This window comes from Triturus cristatus, chromosome 2_2 (assembly GCF_964204655.1).
Source record: "Triturus cristatus chromosome 2_2, aTriCri1.1, whole genome shotgun sequence".
Classification (NCBI taxonomy): domain Eukaryota; kingdom Metazoa; phylum Chordata; class Amphibia; order Caudata; family Salamandridae; genus Triturus; species Triturus cristatus.
The window spans coordinates 496,172,038-496,190,756 of NC_140582.1; the positions used below are offsets into that span (position 1 = coordinate 496,172,038).

At 43.2% G+C, this 18,719-nt stretch overlaps 1 protein-coding gene across 2 annotated transcripts in view; it reads right to left on the reverse strand.

Moving 5' to 3' along the window:
* The window catches only part of LOC146862412 (uncharacterized), a 568,567-nt gene that overhangs the window by 491,082 nt on the left and 58,766 nt on the right, over positions 1-18,719 (reverse strand). For both annotated transcript variants that reach the window (XM_085641608.1, XM_085641609.1), the window contains exon 2: positions 2,385-2,696. In XM_085641608.1, the coding sequence (XP_085497734.1) occupies positions 2,385-2,696 (312 nt within the window). The remainder of the gene's footprint in view (positions 1-2,384; positions 2,697-18,719) is intronic.

Here is an 18,719-nt window from a genome sequence, read left to right on the forward strand (position 1 = left end):
AGCAGTGGTGTGTGACCCCCTGCATTTTACTATACTTACCCGGGGAGGGTTGCAGTCCCTGGGGCTGCATGGGGGCTTGAGCCCCCCCATGAATCTTATTTCATTATGGCCCCAGTGAGGTGGATGACCCCAGGCTGCAGTGTGGGGGCACGAGGCCCCCACATTTAAATAAAATTGGCCTCAGGGATGTGGGAGTCCTGGGGATGCGGGTGGGGCTGGTGCCCCTCCCAATCATTATAATTATAATAAAATATAGCCCCTGGGAGGTAAAGGTCCCAGGGGTTGTGGGGTCTTTGCGGCCCCCCACACTTCAAACTATTAGCCCCGGGGAGGTGGCGGTCCCCGTGGCTGGAGGGTACGCACGGGCCCCCACATCTTTGTTGTTAATTGCCCCCAGGACCTGGCCCACCAGAGGGCCTAAAGTTAACGAAGCCCGGGAGCCCACGCTTTGTTTTTTCTTTATTTTTGGCCCTATTTGCGGATCCACCGCGAATCCTGCAGAATTTTTTTTATTTTTATGCTTTTTTTGGCCCTGGGGGTCTGGGACCCCCTGAACAGGCCTAGAGGATCAGGATGTTTCTACCCTGCCCCCTTTCTTTTTTAACTTTTTTTTCTTGTGGATTGGTTCAACTGAGTCACAAGATGGCTGCAAAGACTTCCTGGTTTGAAGTTTTGGCAGCCAATCAGATCTCAGGCACAAGATAAGGGAGGGTTCATGGATCCACTGCGGCTACAGTTGGATATCTGAGAAATCTTTACATTTCTCAGGAACTACTGAACGGATTTACACCATTTAACAAAAAGAGTGTTTTCTGGACCAAGAGCTGCCTTTCTGCCAAATTTGGTGTAATTCCGTTCAGCAGTTTGGGCTGTAGAAGTGTCTAAAGTTTACTAAGGAGGTTAACATGGAGAAAAAGTGTTTTGGGACCCCCCCTTTTTATCCTCCCCACTTGATGGATCAGCCCGAAACTTTCAACACAGCAGCTGAAGTGAGTGGTATATTAGTTTTGAAAAATTCGCAAAGATTCGTCAGTGCCAAAGATTTTGGCAAATTAAAAAGTGCTCTTCCTATGGAAGCTATGTCCTAACCATAACTACCTACTGGCGACCGCCAGTAGGTAATGTACATATAGATTCATTCTCTCATTCCCTCTCATTTTTGTTGCTTAGATCTTGTTTGATTCAGAAAATAGTGGCTATTTTTCTTAACTGCTGTAGAGTCCTTTTGTAGTGTTTTCACTATGTTACTGTGTTACTGTGAGTGGGTACAAATGCTTTACACATTGCCCTGAGATAAGCCTGACTGCTCGTGTCAAGCTACCACGGGGGTGAGCAGCGGTTATCTTAGCTGTGTGACTCACTCACCCTGACTAGAGCAAGGGACCCTATTTGGACAGGGTGCAAACCACTGCCAACTAGAGGCCCTATTTCTAACACATATCTATCAGCCTTGGCCTGCTGCTGGTGACATCTCCTGCGCACAATGCACAATCTTTCACCATAGTGTAATGATAAAGGAGCGCTGTATAGCATAGAATTTGTACTGGAGGCACACCCTTCCAGTTCAAATTTCTATACATAGACAAATTCAGAAGAGTCCCAAAAATTTGATTTTTGCTGTGCCCTATAGTGCACATGCAATGCGTTTTTTGGTAAATACATTCACACATTTCCGTTTGTTTACACCTGCACCAAGTAGGCAAGAGCTTGTGGCACAATCTGTCTACCTTAGTAGATAAGGCTTTGCGTCAAAACCTATGGGTGTTCGGCATCATCAGTAAAACTCCCTTGACGCAAAAAGGCACAAAGCTGTTCTTGAGCTGTAAAAAGTGCCTCTTTACAGAGCAAAATAACTTTTACAAATAGCATGCAGTACTTTGTATCTCTTGTTAGTGCTGGTGCAGGGGCTCCATAAATCTGGGTTTGGATATTTATAGAGCAACCATGGTATCTACTTTATGCCGTGTCAACTTTAAGCACATGATTCCACGTCAAATGTTCCACAGAATGCACCATACCTCAATCTTAGAATATTCACCTCAAACATGAGACAATTTAAGATTCGCAAAAGGGTCATGAAAAGTCTGCAAATCTGTGTCAAGTTCTGTGTTGGGGATTTATGATCCCCTTAAAGGAAACTGAAAAGCAGGGTACTGCCAGCTCTGTGACAACTGCAAAGGTCCCCAGAGGTTGTTTTAGCATTGGCGATGATTTTATGTAAGCTCTATGGTATCATTTTAACTTTGTCACCCTTTCGGTGTTGCTAGAAAATTAATTGACTACATACCGGCCACAAAGTGCACGAACATGGATGGATAACCAGACAAACGATGAGACAAGCAGATAAGGCAAACAGAAAATCATTAGGAGAAGCCATTCATTACCTGGTTGTACTGTTACAGAAGTCGTCTTCATTGAAGCTGCTGAGCTGGGTCCATGAGTAGTCTTGATATCAGTCATGTTTTCGGTGTCAGATGTAGGAAGAGAGCGCAGGTTCTGTGTTGTATTCTGTGGTTCTGTTGCATTGTTGTCGTCACTATTGCTTGGTTTCGTCATGTTTGTCATGGAGGATTCATAATCCTGGGAAATTTGAGGCATTGATGTCATTGCTGTGTTGCTTATTTCAGTACCATTCGTCAGGACTGTGATTACAGGCGGTGCGGTAGTATTAAGACACGCCACGGTGCCAATCATACCTAAGCAGAAATAAAAGTTAAATGCATATTATTAACCAGGATGTAAAGCACAGAAATATTTCTCTTAACGTTGAAAAGCTATGATTTCAGCAAACAATTAGGATGTTTATGGTTTTTATTTCAAGATTTAGCAATTAAAACATTTCCCAATATTGGACTCTGTAAATATCTGCACCTTTCTGTCTTTTGCTCAATCACAAAGGAGCTTTTTGTTTTTTTGAAAAATATTTGCTGTGCCTAGGGAGACATTTTTTAAATCAGTGTTCAATGCAATGTAGCAATGCAGACTTACGTTGCGGAATTGTCTAAGGCTGAATTAATGTTGTGCCTGTATTTTCTTGTATGTGACCAGGAGCATGTGTGATTTAAACCAGAGGATTCCTCTTTTGATAGTATCCAAGTTCATGTTTTCTTGGACCTCTCCTCCATGCAGAGTCCTGCTTTTTAAACACAAACTTAGTGAAAGTGTTCTGGTAGAGTGGATTCACTTCAAGTACCTGTGTCTGACTTCCTTGGTGTAGGACAGAGAGGACAAGGGAATATTCAAACAATTTGGCTGAACTAGCTGGCTTATTTGCATTTTCATTACGTTTAGGATGTCTTGTAGACACCTTGTTTTGTATGGACGCTCAAGCGTGTCTCAAATAACTGTCTTGGCTCTAACCATCTAATTCTGCACAGTTTTTAGGTCTCGCGACCTGCATTGCACTGCACAGCAGTGCTCTCGCAGGTCGCGAGACCTTTAGTAAGTGAAAAACGGGGAAATCAAGCTGACCTAGGAATCGCACACGCTCGTGCGTGTGCGTTTCCTTTTCAGCTCCCCCATGGGCCTTTGCGTACGTCTTATTCTAACAGACTGCACGCAATTGGCCCGAGGCGCGTGCATATCTCCTCCCATGGCCTATTGGTGTCTATTACGTGCACCAAGCGCGTAATAGACACCAATAGGCCGTGGGAGGAGCTATGATCGTGCCCAGACACAGGCGTGACGTGCGCGCCAATTGTTTTTCTTTACTTTTGGTATAAGCGCGGGTGCCACGATTATACCAAAGGTAAAGAAATAGATTTGTTTTTCTATTTCTTTACTTTTGGTATAATCGCGGCACCCGGGCTTTACTTTTAATGTTATGAGTAAAGCGCGGGTGCCGCGTATATACCAAAAGTAAAGGAATAGATTTTTTTTTCTCTTTCTTTACTTTTGGTATAATCGAGGCACCCGCGCTTTACTATTGATGTTATAAGTAAAGCGCGGGTGCCGCGATTATACCAAAAGTAAAGGAATAGAAAAAAACATCTATTTCCAAAGGTAAAGCATTTGCAATGCAATAAGTCTCGCATTACTGAAAGTTTGAGCTATTGGCTTTGTAAATAATTATGCAACACCAATAACTCAAACTTTTAGTAATGCGAGACCTATTACATTGCAAATGCTTGTTGTCTCTTTAGTTCGGATTAAAGTGAGAGGCCTTCTCTCTTCTAATAATAACTCTGTACACTGTCTTTTTTAGCAGGGTTTTCTGCAGTGGTGATAGCCCATTGGTGCATATTGTTCTCAGGATTGCAGGGTTCTGATTTGATGCGGGTCATACATCCCTTAGATGGCCAGCCTTTACCAAACAGTGAGTCATGAACCAATATTTGGTGAGTCGCGAAAGCTCGAGCAATAAATAAAAATGCCTTTAAATTCTCAGGCTTATTTACAAGCCCCTTGCTTCGCCTTGAGCCGCCATTGTGTCACTTTTTCTGTCGAAATGGCGGTGCTGCATCTGCTCCATATTTACATGGATGCATATGCGTTCCTTTTTTACAGGCTGCATCAGTTTTCACCTGCATGAAAATCGCTTGCGCCACTTTGGATTTCAATTTGTACAAGGTAGGTGTTCTGTCGGAAACGCCTACCTTGAAACTGACAAATGGGGGCAGATTTACAAGCTCCTTGCGCCACTTTTGCGTCATTTTTCCCATGTTAAAAATGACACAAAAGTGGTGCAAGGGACTTGTAAATCTGCTCTATGGTATTTAGCACTTTTGATTTTCTTTTTTTTTTTTTTTTTTTTTTTTTTAATGCAGTAGACATCGAAGGGAATCCAATTACATTTCTAGGAGCAAGAAAGGCTAGAAAAGAAGATAAGAAAAGAAAAGGACGCGAAATTCATCTGAGACACAATAAAATATTCATAATGAACATAGCCTTCAAGTATACATATATACTTATGTTTTAACAGGAGAATCAAATTAGTCCCTCAGCGACTCATACCAATTAGTTATTGGTAACCAAACTTGTTCCCATGAGATCGAGACTGTTTACCTCTTGCTCCATAGATAGCTATTTCTAACTTATATATTGCCAGTAGTCTATTTAGCCATCCCTGGAAAGTTGGTGCTTCGGGATCTTTCCATCTTGTTGATAAAATTATTCTATAGACCGCAGTGCCGATGTAAATAACGGGAATTTCTAGGTCGGTATGGCCGAGAGAGTCATCATAACCTAACAAAAACAAAGTAGTTGACGTTTTTATCTCATGCCCAAAAATTTCAATCCAATGCTTAGTGATGGCCATTTTAAACTGTTCCAATTTGGGGCAATCCGAAAACATATGTATAAGGTCAGCCGGACCTAGAGTACATCTGGGACACTTATCATGTTCTGCCTTACCCCAAGAGAACAATTTGGAGGGGGTGTAATATAAATTAAATGTAGTTTTATAGACTTGGGCCTTTAAGTTAGAGGCAAGTAAAACTTTGGAAGATAGATATAGAGTCATATCTATATCTACATTAACATTGTTCAATTTATTAGCCCAACTGGTTTCTATATCTTCAAGGTCGTCGGGGTGATTTCTGATGAAAATATCATATAGATGGCTTATTCTGGTGCGATGTTTTCCTAAAAGGTCAAAAAGTGGTATGGGTTTTAGTTCTATGTCGGATTTAATTTGTCTAAGACTTGTATAAATTTGAATAAATTTTAGATAATCTGTGGGTTGGATATGATATTTAGCATATAATTCATCAAATGTTGCTTTACCCTCACTATCCAAAAAATCCCCAATAGTTATGATGCCCAGATTCGCCCACCGCCTAGTTATATTATCATTGAAGAATTGCGGTATAGCTGCACTATCCCATAGCGGTGTATATGATGTGAATTTTGAAATAGAGAGCATTTTAGTAATTCTATTCCAAATTTTCCGGGCGTCTGTAAAGGTCTTAAATTTAATTTTTTTGAAGTAGGAAGGTTCTACTTGTCTCAGAAGCAAACCTCTTGCTTTACTGCCCAGCATCAACTCGTAAATTGATGGTATATATTGATCATGATTGTTATTATAGCTGTTGTTACTGTTAGTACCTGGTATAAGTAAAACCATCATTGGTTGTAGGAAAGCGGCCCATAAATAATAAGTTAAATTTGGAATAGCTAAACCACCTCTTGAGGATGATAGTGTCATTTTTACCAGCGCTCGCCTTGTCTTCCCATAACTCCAAATAAAGGATGATATCGCACGATCTAAGGTTTTAATTGTATCGATACTGGCAAGAAGGGGGATTGCCCTAAATAGATATAAGATCTTTGGGAATACCACCATTTTAACGTAGTTACCTCTACCAATTATAGAAAGATGAAGATTATTTATTCTAAGAAGGTCTATTTTTATTTTTTTAATTAGGGGGTCATAATTTATTGCATTAATTTCACTTATTTTTGGTGAGATGGTCACTCCGAGATATTTTGCCGAATTAACTCGATAAAGGCTTATAAAAGGAGTATTAGCAGTAGATAACACCATTGTTTTGTCTTGGTTCAATGAGTATCCAGAGTATAAACCGAAAGTACGAGTGATTTCTTCAATATTAGTTATAGCCTCAGTAGGGTTAGTTGTTAAAACCGCAACGTCATCGGCATAGGCAAGAACTTTGGTATCATATACGCCAGCTTTAATAGGTCTAATCGATGGTGAGGTTAATAGTTTGAGGATAAGGGGATTAATATATAAGGCGAACAATAATGGAGAACACGGGCAACCTTGTCGTGTACCCCTTTGTATGTTAATAATTGCAGACTCACCTCCACCCGTCATTACTTTTGCCTTAGGGTCTGCATAAAGGGCCTTAATAGATTTTATAAAGACAGGGCCAAAGTTGTTAACGGCTAATATTTCCCAAAGAAACTGCCAAGAGACCCGGTCGAAAGCTTTCTCAGCATCAAGCAAGATCAGCGACATCTGGTCCCCCCTTGCTCCCACGATGTCAAAAAGGGAGATCACTCTACGCGTGTGATCTGTAGTGCTCTTACCGGGTATAAAACCGTGTTGCCAGGGAGAGACCAGACGTTCGATGATCCTGCTCAAGCGATTAGATAAAATTTTAGCATATATTTTTGAGTCTGAATTAATCAGGGATATTGGTCGATAAGAAGTTGTTAATTCGGGTGGCTTATCTTTTTTGATAAAAATGACAATATTCGTTAGTTTCCAGGATTCAGGAGATTTACCAAGCCATTGTATCCCCAAAAAAAGATCATGCATAAATGGGATAATTACATTGCCCAATATTTTGTAAAGGTCAGTAGGTATTTTGTCTGGCCCTGCCGCCTTTCCCGCTGCTAATTCGGCCAAGGCAAGTTCTACTTCAGCTAAGGTTATGTTTATTTCGAGTTCATCTTTTGTACCATCATCGAGGCAATTAGTCAAATTAGTCTCTTCCAACCAGTTCTCTAAAAAATCCTTGGTATCAACGGCTAAGCCATGATCTCCATTTTGATACAATTTTTGATAGTAATCATGGAAGCATTTAGTGATGTCCTCTTGAGTGGTATATTCTCTTCCCTCATATTTGATATTCTGGATAGAATTACGAGATTGTGATTGCCGAGTTCTAAGGGCAAGATATCTCCCTACATTCTCGCCAGTCTCATAGACCTTACTCCGATTCGATTGAAAAGTTTCGGCTGCCTTACGAGTTAATTCATCGTTAAACTCGGCTTTGAGCACTAAGATTTTATTTAGTATTTCTTCACCTGGAATCCCCAAGCTCAACTGACTGGCATGTAAATACTCTAATTCGATGAGTCTATTGGTCAATTGAATTTGTAATTTTTCCTGTTCTTTTTTTCGGCTGGCAACAAAGGTAGCGGTCTCTCCCCTTAATGCTGCCTTGAAGCAGTCCCAAACATTGAACCGAGACGCACTATATTGATTGATATCAAAAAATTCTTGGGCCCATTGTCTAATATGATCGATGTATGCTTGATTGACTAGAAGTTTACGGTCAAATGTCCATTGTGGATAGGCCCTCTTAAGATTGGGGACATCACATATTAGACAAAGTGCGTTGTGGTCGGATATTGTCTTTGGGGATTTAACGATAGAGGCATTAGAAGCAATATCGGTAGTTGTGTATATATAATCAATCCGTACATATTTCCGATGAGGATAGGAAAAATACGTATATCCAGGATCTCCGCCATTCTTTAATGACCATATATCACACAGATTGTGGCTATGAATCAAATTTTGTAACGCCCTAAACACTCTTGGTTTTCGACCCAGATAAGTATGTTGGTTTTGATTATATTGTAGTGGGTCAGTTGATAAATTGAAATCACCACATAATATTAGAGGGCCAGTCCATAATGCTAATTCTGAGTCTAGCTCAATAAATAAAGTAGGATCATCAATATTAGGGCCATAAATAGAACATATGACAATTTCTAAATTAAGTTGGACAATGGCCCACCTACCATGACTGTCAACTTTTTTACGTATTGGAGTGCCGAGTCCTGATCTTGCAAAAATAGTGACCCCCCTAGTTTTAGAGGTTTGTGTGGTTGCAGCCAATAGGTTAAAGCCCGGGATATTCAATTTATCAATCTCCCCGATCGGAATATGGGTTTCCTGTATACATATAATATCCCAGGAATTTTGTCTCACTAGTTGAGTAAATTGATCCCTCTTCCCTTTGTCATTAAGTCCTGCCACATTCCAGCATCCTAATTTTAACTTCCCGATTTTATTGTTTTATTTTTTAAACACGGCACATGAAGCGTAAATAATAGTTTAATGTTGATACATAATCTTATAGTACTCTCGGATCTGCTCATTTTGCAACATATTTTATTCCCCCCTTCCCCTCCCACCCCTCCCAACAAAACACCCACACAACCCCCCCCCTACACACCCCAACCAACCCACCCAGACATCCCAAAAAAAGGCAACAAGACTCCGTAAGAGTCTTTTGTGATGGTTTAGCAATGTCTGACCGACACCGGAAAACAATACAACCCAAAAAAAAAAAAAACAAAGGAGAGGAAACAAACAAGCAAGCAAAATGAAAAAAAAAAAAAGGAGAAAACGGAGCAAAGCCACGCGAAAATCAAGGAGAGAGGAATAACCGGAAATTGTTTGACCCTCTCTGTACAATATAAAGTACAATTAGTCAGTAATTTAGACACTGTGAATCACCCTCGTTCTGAATTTAGCATACTAATTACAAATTTAAGAGAGGTGACCCAACAATGTTAATGATATACGGCGTTATAAAGTGGTTTAAGCATTTTATGCATTTTACATTAAGCTGTCAAGGTACTCTTTAGCTTTGATCTCTGATGTGAAAAACTTAATTTGCCCACCATTGATTACTTTTAACTTAGCCGGGTTGTTAAGATATACCGTGACATTCTTCTCCTGAAAAGGTTTAATTAGCTGTCGTAATCTCCATCTGCGTTCGACTGTGTAATGACAAAAGTCAGGGCGCACGAAATAGGAGATGGTATCCTTGCTGCGAGGTTTATCTGGCTTAGCTTTATCGGAGATAGCTTGTCGAAGCATAAAATTTCCAAAGTAAACTAAGATTGCTCGTGGGTATTTCCCAGCTACAGCCGCAGATTTTGGAGTTAAAGGAACTCTATGTGCACGTTGTATCTCGTAGTCCCAGTCCCAGGCAGCAAGCTCAGGTAGTGTATCGCGCATCAACTGTATAATGAAGGAACGACAGTCTTCGCCCTCAACTTTCTCTGGAACACCAAGAACGCGAAGGTTATTCCTGCGAAGTCTATTTTCATAGTCCTCCAACTTCCATCTGGTATCTTTGAGTTCTGCCTCATGCGCCTCAAGCCGATCATTAACTCTGGTAGCGTCGGTTTCATTCTGAACGATCCGCGCCTCTATGTCATGCAGCCTTTCTGTGAAAGCACCCATCGTCTTTGAAAGTTTTCGGACAACCCCTTGGACCTTCTGCACAGCTACTCGCGCTTTGCGACTGTCTCTTGAGGTCTCTTCACGATGAGAAGCAATGGCTTGTAAAACTGTTTCCATGACTTGAGACAATGTCGCACCAGTTGCACCAGAGACATCAGGTTGTGGACCAGCTTGATGAGTGTTTATGGCTTCATTTAAATTTGGTACCTGTGGCGTGGCAATGATATTTTGACTATGACTGGAATTCAAAGCTGTTGGAGTGTAATCCCAAGTTAGTTCGTTTGTTCCTTGGCATCCAGCTTTCCCCTTTTTGAGTACTGTCCGTTTTTTATCACGTGGTTCCCTTGAAGGGTTGAAGTCTGAATCTGTACTGGAGTACGAGTCAGAATCGTTCTCGCCCTCATCCACCTCGTCCTCTGTGTCACCGGACAAGCTAAAGCCATCTGATAAAGAGTAGAAGTCGGTTATATCTTTATCTTTATCTTTTTCATTGTCCGCCTCAGTTGCCTCCAAATGATCAGTATAATGGTCGCTTGTCTCACCGTTGACTGTATTATCTATTTTGAGTTCTCTCCCCCGATTTGGCACAAGTTCAGCCGTCTCTTCTCTCTCAGTTATAGGCCGGACCGTAGTATAGGGTGAATGAATTAAAGGATCTGTTGAGGCCCCCCTAACCGGCTCTGACAGCACTAACGAACAATGGGTATCACTGCCACTGCCAACATGAGGATAGGGACTGTCTGATCCTGTAATTGGAGTGACGGCAGCTACAGTCTGTGGCTGAACAAATGTCTCCAAAGTCTCAGAAATAGATTTAGAGATATCTCGACCATTGACAATATTAGTAATCGTAGAAGCAGAGGCAAAACCAGAAGCAGGAAGAATCGCTTGACTTACCGTGGTGTTCGCGGCGTCAGACCCCTCGGCAGCGAACTGAACATCTTGCCCTCCGTTGGATTCTTTAATATGATCTGGTATATCTGAGTCAGGGATCTTCCTCATCTGTTTAGGGCTATTGGTATTCCCCCCATTATCAATATGAATATCAGCAGCCACTCCGGCTGTTGTGGTGTCGGTAGCAACTGCCTCCTTCAGTTCCTTTGATTGGCCCTGCCGAGTCTGCCTGTGTTGGAGTCTCTGATTGGCAGCATGCATCATTGTGAGAACAGTAGGGGGAGTAGGAGCACTTACAGAAACAGGGGCAGAGGCAGACGAAGAGGCAATAGCATTTTTACTTAGAACCTCAGAGCCATGGGACGCGACTCTTGTATCTGGACCCCCAGCATGCTCCTCTCGGGTCGTCCCGCGTCTGTGGTTCATTTCTTGCTCGCGTAACGCTAGACGAGTCGTCCTAGCTTTGGCGGCTGCAGAACTGAGAGCTGCGCTTTTGGGAGGCATGGTATCGGCGCCGTGCTTAACCTGTCGTTTGTACACGGAGCCACTACCTGCTCCGCCGATGCCACAACCACCGCAACGCTCAGGAAGAGGATGAATGCCGAGGAGGAGGCGGCCGCCAATCAACGAATGAAGGACAGCACGTCCGATGATGGAAGCCAGAAGTGACAGCGGCGTCCTCGTAATTGAGATCGTGAACTGCAGCGGTAAAGTCAGGGTTTTGGTGGGCATATCTTCCGGAATCTACTTAATCCATTGCAGTGCTGTTTTCTCCTTTCAAATAGCCAGCGAGAGCATAATGCATCCCTTGTTGTTATAGTCCGATCCGGGTCGGTCAGGAGCTGCTACCGGCGTCTAGCTCGACGCCGCCATCTTGCCCCCTAGCACTTTTGATTTTCACGCAGCCTGATGCTGCGCTACCAATGTGTCCTAATCCATACGCCTGCCAAACCAAGGCATAGGAATGACGCATTGGCTGTTGCAGTGGAAGTTGACCAGCTGAAGTGAGTTCCTACAATGGAAAGGACGTCCCCTAACAGGTAAGTGCATGCATAAGGTAGGTAAGACAGTAAATGTCACATTTTGCAACATTATTGTTTTATGTCAAGCATACAAGTGGGCATAGTGGTGCAGATAAGTACACTCTGCCCACTTGTATGTGTGACATACAGGACCAATGTAATTGAGCGCAAAGTGAGTTTTCCACCTTTCACGCTCTATTATTTTGGAGCTCATACAGTAGACATTAGGACACTGAGAACTGATGCATCACCTCTGTATTTTGACACATTGCTGGAGTTCCGTCGGTTTTCACACCAACTATAGCAATGCGCAAAAAAAACCTGCGCCGTGGTGCACCATATTGTGAATACGGTGCATCCATGGTGGCGCAACGGTTTCTTCAGCAGGCGAAAGAAAACTGATGCTCGCTGCTTTAACACAGCGATGCGTCAATTTCTTGTAAATGAGGCCCTCTTTGTTTATATTGTCTCATTAGCTTGTGCTTCAAAGTCAGAAGTCAAATGTCAGGCTATGTCTTCTGACAAATTGCAGCTTATTCTTTAAACTTTGGGGTGGGTGTCCACTTTTTTTTTTTCTGACTGCAAAGAGAGAGGATTATAGCGAGTGTGAAAGGCAAGGCTGTAGGATTTTGTTTTTGGAAACACACAACAAAATGTAAATACCTGTAAATGAATTTTTTACAGTTAGGAAAGCAAAAATTAAGTATACATGATTTTAATTCCGAAGTGTGCTGTAAACAGAGATTTTGGTGATGTATAAATGATAAATAGTCACAGAAACCCAATTTCAACGCATTATCATTGTGTGCTTTATAGTTTTATTAGCAAAACGAAAATGTGCTCTCCATAAATGCTCTGTCACACAATGCTTTAGTTATATTCAAAAATCTTTATTTTTCATTTTTGAAAATGGTAAGGAGTTGGGGAGCAAAACAGAGCAGGGTGTGTTGAGAGGAAGCGAACATTATCGTCAATGGAGGTGAAAAGGGAGGGCCAGAGGAGTAGCATAGGAGACCATGAGGAGGGAGGTACTAAAAAATAGCTCAACAGGACAGCAAGAGGTGGAGGAAGCAAGACACAATCTGGGGGGTTTGGAGAGCAACATGGAGAGAGTGTAGGGGAAGTAGCTCACAGTGAAGAGGAGGCAAGAGCAAGAAAATGCATGCACTCCCATGTAGTGCTGAAAGTAAATTAAAATATTAGTCCCCTGGATGTAAACAGTTCCGGGATACAAGTCATCCAATCAAAAGAATGGGAAAGAATGGGAGGAACAAACACAAGAAGGGGCGGGACAATAGAACAGGAAGCAAGAATATGAAATTGACAAGAAATCCAACCATTGATAAGCCATGGGGTGACCCAAAGTATATTGCAAGTATTGGTATTGTACAAAATAGATATTCAAAAACATACAATTAAAAGCTCTCTTTAGGTAAGACCTACAAGTCTGTCCTGGTTAAATTTTGGTTAGAAAAAGTGAAACTAAACTGTTCCCCTGTTTGATTTTGTTTAAGTGATTGTATTAGATGACTAGTATTTATTTTTGTGATTACTTTTTTATTAATAACATTTTATTCTTGTGAATTGGTTTTGCAATAACACTTTCATTGTGCTTCTATAAATGTTTATACTTATTTGTAAAGTTTTGCAAACAATTACAATATTTTATATGCAAAGTTTAACTCCGCAAATGTTTAGTATGTTGATTCACCAAAATGGTTGAGTAAGCACTTGTTGTCAATTTTACCTGTACTACTGATAGATTACAATTTTTGGGTATCTTAAACTTGCAAATAAATGTATACTTTGCTTTAGAATTAGTACATGGCAAATTATTTTATGTTTTTTAAAAAGCCGGGGAGAGGACTTGTTGGTTATAGACTTCGTTTTGCAATATATTCAGCCAGCCAATCAAACCAACAGAATGTTTTTTGCAAGACTGCTTTCCAGCTCAAGAAGCACCAACATACTTCGGGTACTCACAGAACTGGATCTGCAACCATCAGTTTCAGCAAGACAACAGGCAGCCTCGAGCACTCTGGGAGTCAGGTATACATACATACATATATATATATATATATATAATTATTTTTTTTCGTTTAAAGTTGCTTTATTTCTTATGCAGAGCCAGTCTGCCTTCGCAATAATCCTAGGCCACTGGTTCGGCCTCACGCTCGCACCTGCTGTTGAGCGAGTCGTTTCTGGAACCACATTGTTTGATACGTATATATATATATATATAAAAATATAGATATATATAAATGTATCTATTTATGTGTGTGTGTGTGTATATATATGTGTGTGTGCATATATATATATTCTGCTCCAAAGGTTGTCCACCTGGTGAGTAGCACTCGATCAGCCGCTTTATTTCTGATAGGCAGTGACGAGGATCCGCTTGTAGAAGCAGCTCCATAATGGAATTGCCTGACGCGTTTCGAAGTTCCATATGCTTCTCTTCAAAGGACTGAACGGAGACGGTGTGTGCAAACACTGAACCCACTTCACCATTTTCATATTGCACACCCACCAATGGGAAGCTCGAATGAGACTGTGCATTGTGGGAAATGTGGTCCGGATAGCACACAAATCTTGTCTTGTATGGACCCTACAAGTGGACTTGTCCTCAATCCTGTTTGTCACTGCTGGCCCACATTGCCGACATGATAGTTACCATGTCAGGTACATTACCTACTGGCAGTCGCCAGTAGGTAGTTATAGTTAGGACCTGGTTTCTATTCAAAAAGCGTTTTTTGTTTTCCCATTAACTCTGGTGTTGTTTGATGAATCTTTGCTAAATTTTCTAAAGTAGTGGGGCGCTCCGGTCAGCTCCTGTCTTGAAAATTTCGGGGTGATTCGTCAAGCGGGGGCAGAGAAAAAAGGGAGGTCCCAAAACGCATTTTCCCCATGTTAATTTCCTTTGGAAATTTTAGACAAAGCTACAGCCCGAACTGCTAAACGGAATTACACCAAATTTGGCAAAAAGGTAGGTCTTGATTCAGAATAAAGCCCTTTTTGTTAAATGGTGTAAATCTGTTCAGTAGTTCCTGAGAAAATATCGATATCTGAGCACCGAGGAGGGTTTGCGAACACTCCCGGGCACGAGTTTCACTCTGATTGGTTGCCAACACTCCAAAGCAGGAAGTTGGTTACCGAGTCACAAGAAAAGAGTTGAAAAAATGTTAAAAAAGAAGAAAAACACCCTGACCCCCCAGGGCCCAAAAAAGCATTTGTTTTTAAAACGGGAGAATTTGCGTTGGGGTCGCGAATACTGCCGTGAAAATGTTAAAAAAACGAAGGCGGGGGCTCCTGCGTTCATTCTTGTAAAACTCCCGGTGGGCCACGTCCCGGGGGCATTCACCAAATAATTTGCGGGGGCCCCCACAGCCCCGGTATCACACCTCCCTGGGGCTAATATGAATGTATGTGGGGGCACTGCGGCCCCCCGCAGCCCCGAGGACCACCATCTCCCTGGGGCTTGAAAAAACAAATGTGTGGGGGGGTCACAATCCCCCCTCGCTGCCCCGGGGACTGCCACCTCCCCGGGGCTTTGAAAATGAACGCGGGGGACACCCAGTCCCCCCACAGCCCCGGGGACCGCCACCTCCCCGGTGCACTAAATATGGAAATTTGGGGGTCCGTTATGGACCCCCAAACTCAGGGGACCACCACCTCCCCCGGGCTTTCAAAATGAAGGTAGAGGGGCCGTGCGGCCCCCCTCCAGGAGCCCTCGATGGCCCAGGGGACCCCCACCCCCCAGGGCCGGTTCCTGCAATGTCCTGGGGTGCCCACCCCCGGGCCATTGACGTTTGCTATGGCAGGGCGGGAGCCATGCGGCTCCCGCCCTGTCATAGCAAACTCTGCTTTGCTTCCTTGAAGCGAGAGCAGGGAAACCTGCTCTCGCTTCAAGGAAACAAGGCAGAATTGCTTTTGAGCAGGGGGAGCTGCATGTCAGCAGCTCCCCTTGCTCAAAAGCAATGCTGGCTCCCGTAGGAGGCAGGGAGCCGGCGGGACCGTGGGGGCATTGGGATACCGCCCACAATCCCAATCACAGAGGCTAGGCTCCGGGGTATGGGGTCCCCGGGGCCAAAAGTGGCGCGGGAGGGGGGCCACGCGGCCCCCCTCCAATAAAAAATAAAATTTAAAAAATTTTAAAAGGAAAAGGCCGGCCCCGGGGGATGGGGTCCCCGGGCCATAAGTGGCCTGATGAGGGGAGCCACGCGGCCCCCCTCCATATCAATTAAAAAAAAGGAAAGTCTGGCCATACCCTGGGGGTTGGGGTCCCCGGGGCCGATATTGGCCTTGGGAGAGGGGCCACACGTCCCCTTCCCGTTAAAAAAAAAAAAATAGGGGTCAGGCCCTGTGGGGATGGGTTCCCCAGGGCCCCAAAAAAGTACAAAAAAAAGGGGAGCCACACAGCCCCCCTTGTTAAAAAAAGGAAAGGACCTCAGGACACAGGTGGACTTCATCGCCCCACCAACAGTGCACCAAGAAGCGCGTTTGCAGAGTGGTGTAAAAAGGGGGCGTGGCCTCGGACCACCTCTCTGCTGCCCAGGTCTGTGGCGCATATTGGAGGTACCTAGTGGGCTAGTTGGCCCAAAGGGACCCTCAGTATTTAAGGGGAATTAATTCCCCAACTAACAACGCACCAGGGAGCGTGTTTGCAGAGTTTGGGGGAAAGGGGGCGTGGCCTTAATCCACCTCTCAGCAATCACACTGTGTGGGGCTTACTGGTGGTAAGACGTAGGCTAGTTGGCCCCTAAAGGACCCCCAACAGTGAAGGGGACTTCAATCCCCATCCAAGAGCGCGCCAGGGAGCGCGTTTGCAGAGTGGTGGGAAAAGGGGCCGTGGCCTGCTATGAGAACTTAGCAATCCTGCTGTGTGGGACTTATTGGAAGTAATAGGAGGGGTAGTTGGCCCCCAAGGTTGTCGTTGGTGGCCAACTACCCCTCTTGTTACCTGCAGTAAGTCCCACACAGTGGGATTGCTAAGACGTCTAAGGAGGACATGCCCCTTTCTCCAACACTCTGCAAAGTCGCATCCTGGCAGACTGCGGGATGGGGGATGAAGTCCAATTTACTCCAGAGGGACTTTGGGAGCCAAGAAGCCCTCTTGGTACCTTGTCTAAGTCCTATGCTCTGGAATTCCTGAGCGCTGGTCGGAGGCCAAGCACCCTTTCTCCATCACTCTGCAAATGTGACTACTACTTAAAGATGTGTCTTTCTGCACCTCTGACTTAGAGGTAGTTTTAGTCCCCCTGCCCTATTATGTACTTGGGCCTTACAGAGGATGTCATGCCAATAGCACTAGTTCTAGGCCTGGTTAGTCAGAGTCAGTTACTACCAGTACCCATCAGCAAAAAGTTGAGGGCACAGGATGACTTTGCAACAAGGCCTCTTTCTGCTCCACTGTTGGTTCTTTGTGCACATGTCTTGCTTCTTTCTGTACCTTTCTTCATCTTTCTGGACTTCTGTTTCCTCTTTCTGCATTTCTGTTGATTCTTTCTGCACATGTCCTACCTCTGTAGGCATAGGTAGAAATTAGCATTTAAAAAACCTTTGAAATTCACTGAAAAAAACACAGGTTTCAGGGACGTTATAGTTAGTTGGACATTTCACTCCTACAAAACCAGTAAAATTCAGACATTAAAGTTAGTTCAGCTAACTATAACTTGCGCCCCCGCAATGCATTGCTTATGACGTCACATATTACATTACTCATGACATGGTCAGTGATATCACTGATGACATCACACCCTGCTGGTCTAGCTATGGAAAATCTGTCCAATTTAGAGTTCTCCAGAAGGTCAGACTGGCCTTTTTATTCCATTGGATATTTCTCCAATTGGATGGAGCCATGGGAGGCTGATTTTTAAAGCCCGGTTCCACTGTTGGTGCTCTATCCCTTTAACTGCAGCAGGCACAAGGAGACTTCAAGAGAGAGAGGGAAGGAGAGAGGTGGAGAGAAAGAAATCCGAACGGGAGAAGAGAGACAGGGGAGAGGAGATAGAAATTTAATGGATGAAAAGAGAGGTAGAGGGAAGAGAGCAGAGCTGGTTTGAGTATTTTTGCCAGGGCTGGTTTGGTTGCCCACTGCGACCCTGGTTTTCCAGCACTGGAGCATAGCAGCATTGAATTCACAAGAAAAGATTCAGAAAAAAATTGATAATTTCTACCCATATGTGTATATTTGAAATGTCCCACTGATGGGGAGGGACATTGTCGCTGCCTACGATTCCTGCCCTACGGACATGCTGTGGGGTTCCCGAAAGGGTTCTCATGTTTACGTGTTTCTACCATTTATCTTCTCTATTGAGGGCACAGATCTTCAGAGTTTATCATGATGGATTTCCTTTCTAGATTTAGCATTTTCATATTCAGCCTTATTTGGCACCTTTGTGTTGGTTCGTTGTGGGACATTGTGTCAGACATGGTGGAGTAAGTACTGATTAACACTCCTCTAAAGTGACAATAGTTCTGATCCTGGCAGAGTTACCATATCTGCGCATCTTTTAATGTATTTCCCACTACCATCATCAAGTAACTCATTCCTTAAGATAAAGTGTTTTTGAGTTTAATATTGCCTCAACTTTAAAGCAAGATATATAGCATAGTATATTTGGCTCAACTTTCAAGTTCATTACAAATGTGGAGGTTGTGTTGCTTGCAAATACTGTATAGAAAATGAAACTTTTGAACAGGTGAATGTCAAGCATTCATTAAAAAATGTACTAATTGAAAAACACCTATGGGGTGATTTATGACATCTGGTGCCCAGTATACCATGATTTACGTTGGACAGATCATGTAAAATAACGGTATGCTCCCAGACAGCACAAGAATCAAGTGTGGGACCTTTTACACACTTTCAAGGACATACAATGGCAAATTATTGAAGTAATATCACCACA